This window comes from Scyliorhinus torazame, chromosome 2, assembly GCF_047496885.1.
Source record: "Scyliorhinus torazame isolate Kashiwa2021f chromosome 2, sScyTor2.1, whole genome shotgun sequence".
NCBI lineage: Eukaryota > Metazoa > Chordata > Chondrichthyes > Carcharhiniformes > Scyliorhinidae > Scyliorhinus > Scyliorhinus torazame.
In genome coordinates this window covers 380,922,357-380,935,657 of record NC_092708.1, presented here as the reverse complement: position 1 = coordinate 380,935,657, position 13,301 = coordinate 380,922,357, and the positions used below count along the sequence as shown (strand labels likewise).

General features: G+C 47.7%; 1 protein-coding gene across 2 annotated transcripts in view; it reads left to right on the top strand.

The window, feature by feature from the left end:
• The first annotated feature begins 377 nt into the window (after positions 1–377).
• Positions 378–13,301, top strand: part of ism2a (isthmin 2a) — a 93,019-nt gene continuing 80,095 nt past the window's right edge. For both annotated transcript variants that reach the window (XM_072493584.1, XM_072493583.1), the window contains exon 1: positions 378–1,948. In XM_072493584.1, coding sequence (XP_072349685.1) covers positions 1,823–1,948 — 126 coding nt within the window. In that variant the 5' untranslated portion in view covers positions 378–1,822. The remainder of the gene's footprint in view (positions 1,949–13,301) is intronic.

Genomic DNA, 13,301 nt, shown 5'->3' with positions numbered 1-13,301 from the left:
ATTGCTCCGTCTCTCTCTCCCCTGACCCAAATACCTGGTGGCAACCCCCCCCCCCCCCCCCCCCCGGGCTCCCAGTCCGATCGTTCTCCTTGTGTTAATTCTGACCTTAAGCCATTTACCTCTCTCTCTCTCTCTAATTCTCAATCTGCTCACTGTTTGCCAGCCTCCTCCTTGTGCGACTCGCCTTCCAGTTTATCTGAACTTTGCTGCGGCTCCCCCCTCGCCCTGGGGGATTATCTCCCTCCTACACCCTTGACCCCTCTCCCCCTCGCTCCTGAGGGATTGATTCTCTCTCCCACTCCAGACTCCACCCACACGCCACTAAAGCTATTACGTCTTGGTGCTTTGGGCTTTTATTCAACAGTCGAACGGAGCCACAGGGAAGAGAGGAAAACGGCACCCGGGCAGAGGGATAGAGAGAGAGAGAGAAATAGAGAGAGGGGTCGAGAGAAATAGAGAGAGGGATCGAGAGAGAAAGAGAGAGAACTAGAGAGGGAAATAAATATAGAGGGAGAGAGAAATAGAGAGAGAGATAGAGAGGAGAAAGAGAGAAATAGAGAGGGAAATAAATATATATAGAGAGAGAACAAGAGAAATAAAGAGGGAGAGAAATATAAAGAAAGAAATAGAGACGGGGAGAAATATAGAGAGAGAAATAGCGAGGGGGAGAGAGAAAGACAAATAAAGAGTAAGGGCGAGAAAGGGAGGAATAGAGAGGGGGAGACATATGTAGAGAGAAAGGGAGAAATAGAGAGGGAGAGAATTAAAGACAGAAAGAGGAAATGGGGGCGAAATAGAGAGAGGGAGGAATAGAGGGGGGAGACATATGTAGAGAGAAAGAGGGAGAAATAGAGAGGGAGAGAATTATAGACAAAGTGGAAATGGGGGCGAAATAGAGAGACAGGGAGGAATAGAGCTGGGGATCCTGAAGACTGAGAGAAGATTGCCAGAGCACAGGGAGAGGAGTCTGGACTGGGCTCCGGACAGCAGTAGTTTGAAAACTAAATTGTTCCCAGTGCAGACTGTAACCGAGCAGAGGCTCCCAGTGCAGACTGTAACCCAGCAGAGGCTCCCAGTGCAGACTGTAACCCAGCAGAGGCTCCCAGTGCAGACTGTAACCCAGCAGAGTCTCCCAGTGCAGACTGTAACCCAGCAGAGGCTCCCAGTGCAGACTGTAACCGAGCAGAGGCTCCCAGTGCAGACTGTAACCCAGCAGAGGCTCCCAGTGCAGACTGTAACCCAGCAGAGTCTCCCAGTGCAGACTGTAACCCAGCAGAGGCTCCCAGTGCAGACTGTAACCCAGCAGAGGCTCCCAGTGCAGACTGTAACCCAGCAGAGGCTCCCAGTGCCGACTGTAACCCAGCAGAGGCTCCCAGTGCAGACTGTAACCCAGCAGAGGCTCCCAGTGCAGACTGTAACCCAGCAGAGGCTCCCAGTGCAGACTGTAACCCAGCAGGGGCTCCCAGTGCAGACTGTAACCCAGCAGAGGCTCCCAGTGCAGACTGTAACCCAGCAGAGGCTCCCAGTGCAGACTGTAACCCAGCAGAGGCTCCCAGTGCAGACTGTAACCCCAGCAGAGGCTCCCAGTGGAGACTGTAACCCCAGCAGAGGCTCCCAGTGCAGACTGTAACCCAGCAGAGGCTCCCAGTGCAGACTGTAACCCAGCAGAGGCTCCCAGTGCAGACTGTAACCCAGCAGAGTCTCCCAGTGCAGACTGTAACCCCAGCAGAGGCTCCCAGTGGAGACTGTAACCCAGCAGAGTCTCCCAGTGGAGACTCTGCTCTCAGTTCCTGCTGAACACACTCCGACACAGGGCGAGGTGATGCAGCTCCTCAGGCGAACAGTCCCGCTCCTGTCCCTCGTTTTTCTGACCACTTTCTTCGTCTTACTCCGGGGAGTTCCAACTGCCAAACTGGAGCCCAGGAGGGGACAGAGTGCAGAGCCAGAGGTGAGTGCTCCTTCTTCATTACCTTCATTGGTTTGGGTTTGTTTCACAGCCCAGAGGAGAGGGAGAGAGAGACTGCTGGAAGTGCGAATGGAAGAGGTGAAATGACCATTGAAAGCTGGGATGTGTGAAGTTGGGGGGGGGGGGGGGGGGGGTGGTCAGTATATTTGGTGTGTACGGGTCTGTCTCCCCTCCAGGGGGGGGGGGGGGGGTTAGACCGTCACTGTGGCGGCTTTAACCTACTTGAAGTGAGAATTAGAGGTTACAGAAATGCAGCGACGTGTGACCTTTTTTCTAAAACTAACAACAGCTGCAGATCTGGTGGACACGTTGCTTCCTTTATCCAGGTGACACTGACTCAGGGGACCCAGGCAGGGACAGAGAGCAATGTTTGACACTCCCTGTGCTCCAGCCAGAGGGGCTTGCGGGGGGGGGGGGGTATATTTTGGGGTGAGTTTTTTTGACACTGGTTTCCCCTTGAATTTTCTCCACGTGTTTTTTATTTAATTAGTAAGGGCTCGAATGTCCCCGGATTGTGCGGATAGATATTTACATTCCCCCTTCCTGCCAACTCCGGAGTGAGCTCTGTGCCATCCTGGAAAGTTATTAAAATCAGAGGGATGTGAGTTGCCCACACTCACTCTGCACAGACCCCACTCCTGTCGACACTGAGGGGCTGCTTTGTGGCCGGAACTACTCAAACTCCCGACTATTAGTGCAGTTCAAACTCTCTCCTGTCTGCCGCTGCTTCTGCACCCCAGACTGTTATTTATTGTGCCTCTGTGTGTGTGCGTGTGTATCTGTGTGTGTCCGTATATCTGTGTGTCTGTGTGCGTGTGTGTATACATTTGTATGTGTGTGTCTTTGTGCGTGTGTATATATGTGTGTGTATACATTTGTATGTGTGTATATCTGTGTAACTGTGTATATCTGTGTGTGAATCTGTGTGTCTATATGTGTGTATTTTTGTGTGTGTATCTGTGTGTGTATTTATGTGTGTCTGGGTGTGTGTGTCTATGTGCGTGTGTGTATATTATTTATATATATATGTGTGTTGGAGCGGGAGAAGATCCAGCTCCAGGAATTGCAAAGGAAACATTTGCGTTTCATTCACAAGAGATTGTCTGACATTCCTGATGGTGAGGCTGGTTAATAAAGATGCTGACATTGGGACTCTGGTTAATAGGGATCTGGATAATGGGACTCTGGTTAGTAAGGATCGGATAGTGAGACTCTGATTAATAGGGATCAGGATAGTGAGACTCTGCTTAATAGGGATCTGGATAATGGGACTCTGGTTAATAAGGATTGGATAGTGAAACTCTGGTTAATAGGGATCTGGATAGTGGGACTCTGGTTAGTAAGGATGCTGACATTGGGACTCTGGTTAATAATAATAGGGATCTGGATTGTGGGACTCTGGTTAATAGGGATCCGGATAGTGAGACTCTGGTTAATAGGGATCTGGATAGTGTGACTCTGGTTAATAGGGAACCAGACAGTGGGACTGGTTAATAGGGATCCGGATAGTGTGACTCTGGTTAATAGGGATCAAGACAGTGAGACTCTGGTTAATAGGGATCCGGACAGTGAGACTCTGGTTAATAGGTATCCGAATAGTGGGACACTGGTTAATAGGGATTCGGATAGTGGGACTTTGGTCAATAGGGGTTCTGATAGTGAGACTCTGGTTAATAGGGATCTGGATAGTGTGACTCTGGTTAATAGGGATCCAGACAGTAGGATTCTGGTTAATAGGGATCTGGAAAGTGTGACTCTGATTAATAGGGGTTCTGATAGTGGGACTCTGGTTAGTAAGGACGCTGACATTGGTACTCTGCTTAATAATAATAGGGATCTGGATAGTGGGACTCTGATTAATAGGGATCCGGATAGTGGGACTCTGGTTAATAGGGATTCTGATAGTGAGACTCTGATTAATAGGGATCAGGATAGTGAGACTCTGCTTAATAGGGATCTGGATAGTGGGACTCTGGTTAATAAGGATTGGATAGTGAAATTCTGGTTAATAGGGATCTGGATAGTGGGACTCTGGTTAGTAAGGATGCTGGCATTGGGACTCTGGTTAATAATAATAGGGATCTGGATTGTGGGATTCTGGTTAATAGGGATCCGGATAGTGAGACTCTGGTTAATAGGGATCTGGATAGTGTGACTCTGGTTAATAGGGAACCAGACAGTGGGACTGGTTAATAGGGATCTGGAAAGTGTGACTCTGATTAATAGGGGTTCTGATAGTGGGACTCTGGTTAGTAAGGACGCTGACATTGGTACTCTGCTTAATAATAATAGGGATCTGGATAGTGGGACTCTGATTAATAGGGATCCGGATAGTGGGACTCTAGTTATTAGGGATTCTGATAGTGAGACTCTGATTAATAGGGATCAGGATAGTGAGACTCTGCTTAATAGGGATCTGGATAGTGGGACTCTGATTAATAGGGATCCGGATAGTGGGACTCTGGTTAATAGGGATTCTGATAGTGAGACTCTGATTAATAGGGATCAGGATAGTGAGACTCTGCTTAATAGGGATCTGGATAGTGGGACTCTGGTTAATAAGGATTGGATAGTGAAATTCTGGTTAATAGGGATCTGGATAGTGGGACTCTGGTTAGTAAGGATGCTGGCATTGGGACTCTGGTTAATAATAATAGGGATCTGGATTGTGGGATTCTGGTTAATAGGGATCCGGATAGTGAGACTCTGGTTAATAGGGATCTGGATAGTGTGACTCTGGTTAATAGGGAACCAGACAGTGGGACTGGTTAATAGGGATCTGGAAAGTGTGACTCTGATTAATAGGGGTTCTGATAGTGGGACTCTGGTTAGTAAGGATGCTGACATTGGTACTCTGCTTAATAATAATAGGGATCTGGATAGTGCGACTCTGATTAATAGGGATCCGGATAGTGGGACTCTAGTTATTAGGGATTCTGATAGTGAGACTCTGATTAATAGGGATCAGGATAGTGAGACTCTGCTTAATAGGGATCTGGATAGTGGGACTCTGATTAATAGGGATCCGGATAGTGGGACTCTAGTTATTAGGGATTCTGATAGTGAGACTCTGATTAATAGGGATCAGGATAGTGAGACTCTGCTTAATAGGGATCTGGATAGTGGGACTCTGGTTAATAAGGATTGGATAGTGAAACTCTGGTTAATAGGGATCTGGATAGTGGGACTCTGGTTAGTAAGGATGCTGACATTGGGACTCTGCTTAATAATAATAGGGATCTGGATAGTGGGACTCTGATTAATAGGGATCTGGATAGTGGGACTCTGGTTAGTAAGGATGCTGACATTGGGACTCTGGTTAATAATAATAGGGATCTGGATTGTGGGACTCTGGTTAATAGGGATCCGGATAGTGAGACTCTGGTTAATAGGGATCTGGATAGTGTGACTCTGGTTAATAGGGAACCAGACAGTGGGACTGGTTAATAGGGATCCGGATAGTGTGACTCTGGTTAATAGGGATCAAGACAGTGAGACTCTGGTTAATAGGGATCCGGACAGTGAGACTCTGGTTAATAGGTATCCGAATAGTGGGTCACTGGTTAATAGGGATTCAGATAGTGGGACTTTGGTCAATAGGGGTTCTGATAGTGAGACTCTGGTTAATAGGGATCTGGATAGTGTGACTCTGGTTAGTAGGGATCCAGACAGTAGGACTCTGGTTAATAGGGATCTGGAAAGTGTGACTCTGATTAATAGGGGTTCTGATAGTGGGACTCTGGTTAGTAAGGATGCTGACATTGGTACTCTGCTTAATAATAATAGGGATCTGGATAGTGGGACTCTGATTAATAGGGATCCGGATAGTGGGACTCTGGTTAATAGGGATTCTGATAGTGAGACTCTGATTAATAGGGATCAGGATAGTGAGACTCTGCTTAATAGGGATCTGGATAGTGGGACTCTGGTTAATAAGGATTGGATAGTGAAACTCTGGTTAATAGGGATCTGGATAGTGGGACTCTGGTTAGTAAGGATGCTGACATTGGGACTCTGGTTAATAATAATAGGGATCTGGATTGTGGGACTCTGGTTAATAGGGATCCGGATAGTGAGACTCTGGTTAATAGGGATCTGGATAGTGTGACTCTGGTTAATAGGGAACCAGACAGTGGGACTGGTTAATAGGGATCCGGATAGTGTGACTCTGGTTAATAGGGATCAAGACAGTGAGACTCTGGTTAATAGGGATCCGGACAGTGAGACTCTGGTTAATAGGTATCCGAATAGTGGGACACTGGTTAATAGGGATTCGGATAGTGGGACTTTGGTCAATAGGGGTTCTGATAGTGAGACTCTGGTTAATAGGGATCTGGATAGTGTGACTCTGGTTAGTAGGGATCCAGACAGTAGGACTCTGGTTAATAGGGATCTGGAAAGTGTGACTCTGATTAATAGGGGTTCTGATAGTGGGACTCTGGTTAGTAAGGATGCTGACATTGGTACTCTGCTTAATAATAATAGGGATCTGGATAGTGGGACTCTGATTAATAGGGATCCGGATAGTGGGACTCTAGTTAATAGGGATTCTGATAGTGAGACTCTGATTAATAGGGATCAGGATAGTGAGACTCTGCTTAATAGGGATTCTGATAGTGAGACTCTGATTAATAGGGATCAGGATAGTGAGACTCTGCTTAATAGGGATCTGGATAGTGGGACTCTGGTTAATAAGGATTGGATAGTGAAACTCTGGTTAATAGGGATCTGGATAGTGGGACTCTGGTTAATAGGGATCCAGACAGTAGGACTCTGGTTAATAGGGATCTGGAAAGTGTGACTCTGATTAATAGGGGTTCTGATAGTGGGACTCTGGTTAGTAAGGATGCTGACATTGGTACTCTGCTTAATAATAATAGGGATCTGGATAGTGGGACTCTGATTAATAGGATTCCAGATAGTGGGACTCTGGTTAATAGGGATTCTGATAGTGAGACTCTGGTTAATAGGGATCCAGATAGTGAGACTCTGGTTAATAGGGATCAGGATAGTGAGACTCTGGTTAATAGGGATCCGGATAGTGGGACTCTGATTAATAAGGATCGGATAGTGAGACTCTGGTTAATAGGGATCTGGATAGTGGGACTCTGGTTAATAGGGATCTGGATAGTTGGACTCTGGTTAGTAAGGATGCTGACATTGGCACTCTGGTTAATAATAATAGGGATCTGGATAGTGAGACTCTGGCTAACAGGGATCTGGATAGTGGGACTCTGGTTACTAGGGATCCAGTCAGTGAGACTCTGGTTAATAGGGATCCGGATAGTGTGACTCTTATTAATAAGGATCCGGATCGTGATACTCTGGTTAATAGGCATCCAGATAGTGGGACTCTGTTTAACAGGGATCAGGGTAGTGAGACTCTGCTTAATAGGGATCTGGATAGTGGGACACTGGTTAGTAAGGATGCTGACATTGCGACTCTGGTTAATAGGGATCTGGATAGTGGGACACTGGTTAGTAAGGATGCTGACATTGGGACTCTGATTAATAATGATAATAGGGATCTGGATAGTGGGACTCTGGTTTATAGGGATCCGGATAGTGTGACTCTGATTAATTAGGATCCCAGCAGTGAGACTCTGATTAATAAGGATCCGGATAGTGAGACTCTGGTTAATAGGGATCAGGATAGTGAGACTCTGGTTAATAGGGATCTGGACTGTGGGACTCTGGTTAATAGGGATCCGGACAGTGGGACACTGGTTAATAGGGATTCGGACAGTGGGACCCTGGTTAATAGTGATCTGGATAGTGGGACTCTGGTTAATAGGGATTCTGATAGTGAGACTCTGGCTAAAAGGGATCTGGATAGTCTAACTCTGGTTAATAGGGATCTGGATAATGGGACTCTGGTTAATAGGGATCCGGATAGTGGGACTCTGGTTAATAGGGATTCTGATAGTGAGACTCTGGTTAATAGGGATCCGATAGTGTGACTCTGATTAATAGGGATCCGAATAGTGAGACTCTGGTTAATAGGGATCCGGAGAGTGGGACTCTGTCTAATAAGGATCTGGATAGTGAGACTTTGGTTAATAGGGATCTGGATAGTGGGACTCTGGTTAATAGGAATCCAGATAGCGAGACTCTGGTTAATAGGAATCTGGATAGTGGGACTCTGGGTTTCTTCCGGGTGTGCTGGTTTCCTCCCACAGTCCAAAGATGTGCAGATTGGTCATGCTAAATTGCCCCTTATTGTCCAAAAGCTTAGATGGGGTTACTGGGTTTTGGGGATAGAGTGGAGGCATGGGCTTGGGTAGGGTGCTCTTTCCTGGGGCCGGTGCAGATGTGATCGGCCAGGTGGCCTCCTTCTACAATGTGTATTTCATGGATTCTATGAATCCAAAATAAACAACTTCACATTTTCCTACATTATACTCCATTTTCCAACATTTTTCCCACTTATTTAACCTATCAATATCCCTTTGCAAACTGTTTGTATCCCCTCACGGCTTGCCTCTCCACCTATTTTTGTGTTGTCTGCAAATTTGACTATAGACCATTCACTTCCTTCCTCCAAGCCATTAATGTATGTGGTAAACTGTTGCAGTCACAGTATTACTCCCTGGGGAACCCCACTGGTTCCAGGCCACCAACCTGAAAGATAACCCTTATTCCCACTCACTGTTTACTGCCCATTAGCCAATTCTCTATCCATGCCAATGTACTATCTCCAACACCATGGACTCTTATCTTATGACTTAACTTTTTGTGAGGTACCTTGTCGACACATCTACTGGTTCCCCTCTATCCACTCCGGTTGAGACTTCCTCGAAAGACTCCAATGAATTAGTCAGACACGATTTACTTTTCATGAAGCCATGCTGACTCTGCTTTCTTAGATTATCATTTTCCAAATGTGCTGCTATTACTTCCTCAATGGTTGATTCCAACATTTCCAACAATAGATGTGAGGCTAATTAGCATATAGTCAGCTGCTTTGCACCTCCCTCCCTTTTCGAATAGGACTGCCACATTGGCAGTTTTCCAGTCCTCCAATACTTCTCCATAATCCTCGGCTTTGCTTTTGAAAATTACACCAATGCATCCACTATCTCTGTAGCTACTTCCTTTAGGATCCTAGGATGCAAGCCCTCAGGGTCAGGAGACCTATCTGCCTTTGGTGGTGGGACTCTGGTTGATAAGCTGTTAGGGTCGCTCAGGGAGCCCGGCGAACCATGCCCATATGATTTGGTGCTCAGGGAGCCCAGCGAACCATGTCCATATGTTTTGGTGCTCAGGGAGGTTGGCGAACCATGTCCATATGTTTTGGTCATGCCCGGCACTGGAGGGGTTCTGGAGAGGAGTGGCGGGAGCAATATCTCAGGTGGTGAAAGTCCGGGTCAAGCCAAGCTGGGGGCTAGCAATATTTGGAGTAGTGGACGAACCGAGAGTGCAGGAGGCGAAAGAGGCCGGCATTCTGGCCTTTGCGTCCCTAGTAGCCCGGCGAAGGATCTTGCTAATGTGGAAGGAGGCGAAGCCCCCCAGCCTGGATAAATGATATGGCTGGGTTCATAAAGTTGGAGAGGATTAAGTTCGCCTTGAGAGGGTCTGCGCAGGGGTTCTACAGGCGGTGGCAGCCGTTCCTAGACTATCTCGCGGAGCGTGAGAGGAAGGTCGGTCAGCAGCAGCAGCAACCCTGGGGGGGGGAGTGGGGGGACTGCGTGGGAGGGTGGATGAGCAAGAGATAACATGAAGGGTTGGGGAAACTGGCACGTACGGGTGAGGGCCAGTGTACAAAGCTGTGTAAATATATAATTTTGCCATGTATATATCTTGCTCTGCGCGATTTCTCGGGTTTTTTTTGTTACGAGGGGGGGGGTTATTGTTTGTAAGGGAGAAAAGTTGTGTTAAAAAACTTTAATAAATATATTTTTTTAAGAAAAGATAAGCTGCTAGGGTCTACGACAGGTGGTGAGGGAACCAACAAGAGGGAAAACATACTAAACCTCACCCACCTGCCTGCCATAGATGCATCTGTCCATGAGAGTATCGGTAGGAGTGGCCACCACACAGTCCTTGTAGAGACTAAGTCCCACCTTCACATTGAGGGTACTCTCCATCGTGTCGTGTGGCACTACCGTCGTGCTAAATGGGATAGATTCAGAACAGATCTAGCCTCTCAAGACTGGGCATCCATGAGGCTCTGTGGACCATCAGCAGCAGGACTGCACTCAGCCCCAATCTGTAACCTCATGGCCCGGCACATCCCCCACTCTACCATTACCACCAAGCCAGGGAATCAACTCTGGTTCAATGAAGACTGCAGGAAGGCATGCCAGGAACATCACCAGGCATACCAAAAAATGACCAGTTTTCAGAGTTCTGCTTTTCCCAATCCCGCACCCTTTCACAGGAATGTGTTTCCAAAGCTCTCCGAGTCCTCCTTCAAAATGGCGCGATGAAGTGTCCACCTTCTGACCATCACCTCCTCAAGGGGCAATTAAGGATGAGCGACAGAAATACTGTCCGGGCCAGCGATACCCCCGTGCCGTGAACAAATATATATATTTTAAATCAGAGGAACTTTACGACGCAGGACCCATGTCTTACCGGCCCTGAGGCATTGCGGAATTTTGTACAACTTTGATTCTTCACGTGGATGAAAGATTTGCAGGATGCCTCAAAGAACTTTACAGCCAGTGAAGATTTGAAGTGTCGTCACTTGTTGACATGCAGGAAACGCAGCAACTAATCTGTACATGGCCAGCTCCCACAACCTGCAGTGAAATGAATGGCCAATTAAACCGTGTTGGTGATGTTGTTTTAAGAACGGTATTGGCCGGGCCACTGGGCAATCTCCACTCTTTGAATAAGTACCATGGGATCATGTCCACCAATCTGAGAAGATAGATGGTGGGGGGGGGGGGGGGGGGGGGGGGAAGAGGCCTGATTAATGTGGTACCCAAACACCAGCAGCTAGAAGGATATACTTGCATCAGGAGGAGTTCAGGAAAGGTTCACAAGGCTAATTTCCTGAGGTGAAGGGGTTGCCTAAAAAGGAGCACAGTTTCAAGGTAAGGGGTTTCTCATTAAGACGAAGATGAGGAGGAATTTCCTCACTCTAATGGCCGTTAATCTTTGGAGTTCTCTTGCCCAGAGAGGAGTGGGTCATTGAATATATCCACGGTTGGGGTTGACAGATTTTTGATTGACAAGGAAGTCGAGGGTTCCTGGGGGAATGAGGCAGGAAAATGGAATTGAATCCGCAATCAGATCAGCGGTGATCTTACTTGAATGGAAGAGCAGATGTGATGGGCCGAGTGGCCTACTCCTGCTCCTATTTCTTATGGTCTTCGACAGGAAGGGACAGCAGGCTGTTTAACTGTGGAAAGCAATGCTTTGGCATGCTCATGCGCAACAACGACATTCCTGAACCTCCCAGCAGGGGTCAGCAGTCAGCAGTCGGCAGCAGCACCTCCCTTAGTGAAAGATGCTGTGCAGTCAATTGAAAACAAATCAAGATCACTTGCCTCAGTCACAGACTGACAATGGGATCTCGTACCTTGCTGGCCTTCAAGGGGTTGATTTACCAAAGGGTCTATCGGGGAAAGTATTAACATTTCCTTAAGAATGATGGGTTCAGTGCAAAATAGTTGTGTAAATGACCTCCAGAGTCCCACAGGCCCACGCGCTTTCTGAGGTAGACGTAGATGGGCAGCAGGGTAGCACAGTGGGTAGCACAATTGCTTCACAGCTCCAGGGTCCCAGGTTCGATTCCGGCTTGGGTCACTGTCTGTGCGGAGTCTGCACATCCTCCCCGTGTGTGCGTGGGTTTCCTCCGGGTGCTCCGGTTTCCTCCCACAGTCCAAAGATGTGCAGGTTAGGTGGATTGGCCATGATAAATTGCCCTTGGTGTCCAAAATTGCCCTTAGTGTTGGGTGGGGTTACTGGGTTATGGGGATAAGGTGGAGGTGTTGACCTTGGGTAGGGTGCTCTTTCCAAGAGCCGGTGCAGACTCGATGGGCCGAATGGCCTCCTTCTGCACTGTAAATTCTATGATAACCTATGGTCCCATTTGCAGTATTTGAAGACTTGTGCTCCAGAATTTGCCGCACCCCTAGCCAAGCTGCTCCAGTACAGCTACAACACTGACATCTGGAAATGGCCTCGGTACATACTGTCCACAAAAAGCAGGACAAATCTAAGTATTTGTAGTATTTGCAGGGGTGTTCTATAGAAGGTCTTAGGGAGAGAAGTAGCTGGTGGAGTGGGCTACACTTCAACGATAAGTTGTTATTTAAAAAGTGCTCCTGAGGATGTGAAAGGTTCTGTAAAATGAGGAGTTTGTTCTTTCACTCTTTTCCTTTACCTGCGAATGGGCGGATCATTAGCTCGTTATTTCCGCATTGGTGTACGTTTGCTGAGGGATATTCTCAGTGGTGGCTGCACTGTTCCCCTCTGGGAGTGGAGCAAGTTTGGACAATGGGAATGAGTCCACAAGAGTGAGTCGCATTGACAGCTGCTGCTCTGAAGGTGGAGCACTCTCTCTCAATGGGGAGATGGTGGCGCAGTGGTATTTTACTGGGCTGGGGACACAAGTCCATTTTAAAAATTGTTCATGGGCTGTGAGCGTCGCTGGATAGGCTAGCATTTTATTACCATACCAATGGGGCAGCAGGGTGGCACAGTGGTTAGCACTGCTGCCTCACAGTTCCAGGGACCTGGTTCGATTCCGCCTTGGGTGACTATCTGTGTGGAGTTTGCACGTTCTCCCCGATAGGGTGCTCTTTTGGACGGTCAGTGCCAACCCGATGGGCTGAATGGTCTCCTTCTGCGGTGCAGGGATTCCATGGATTCTAATTGCCCTCGAGAAGGTGGTGGTGAGCTGCCTTCTTGAACCACCGCAGCCCATGTTTTGTAGGTACATCCACTGTGCTGTCAGGAAGAGAGATCCAGGATTTTGACCCAGCAAGGGTGAAGAATCGACAATATAATTCCAAGTCATGATGGTGTGTTACACAGAGACCAAATTGCAGGTGCTGGTGTTCCAATTCATCTGCTATCCTTGTCCTTCTAAGCGGCTTTGCTGTCAAAGGAGCCTTGGTGTGTTGCTGCAGGACACCTTGTCGATGCTGCCACTGTGTGTCGGTGGAGGGAGTGCAAGTTAATTGTGGTGCCAATCAAGGAGGCTACCTTGTCCTGGATAGCATCGAGCCACTTGAGTGTTTTTGGGGCTAGACTTGCCCAGGTACGGGGACTTGTGCTTTGTTGGTGATGATGTGGAATCACCTGATGAAGGAGCTTGCTCCGAAAGCTAGTGACATCGAAACAAACCTGTTGGACTTTAACCTGGTGTTGTAAGACTTCT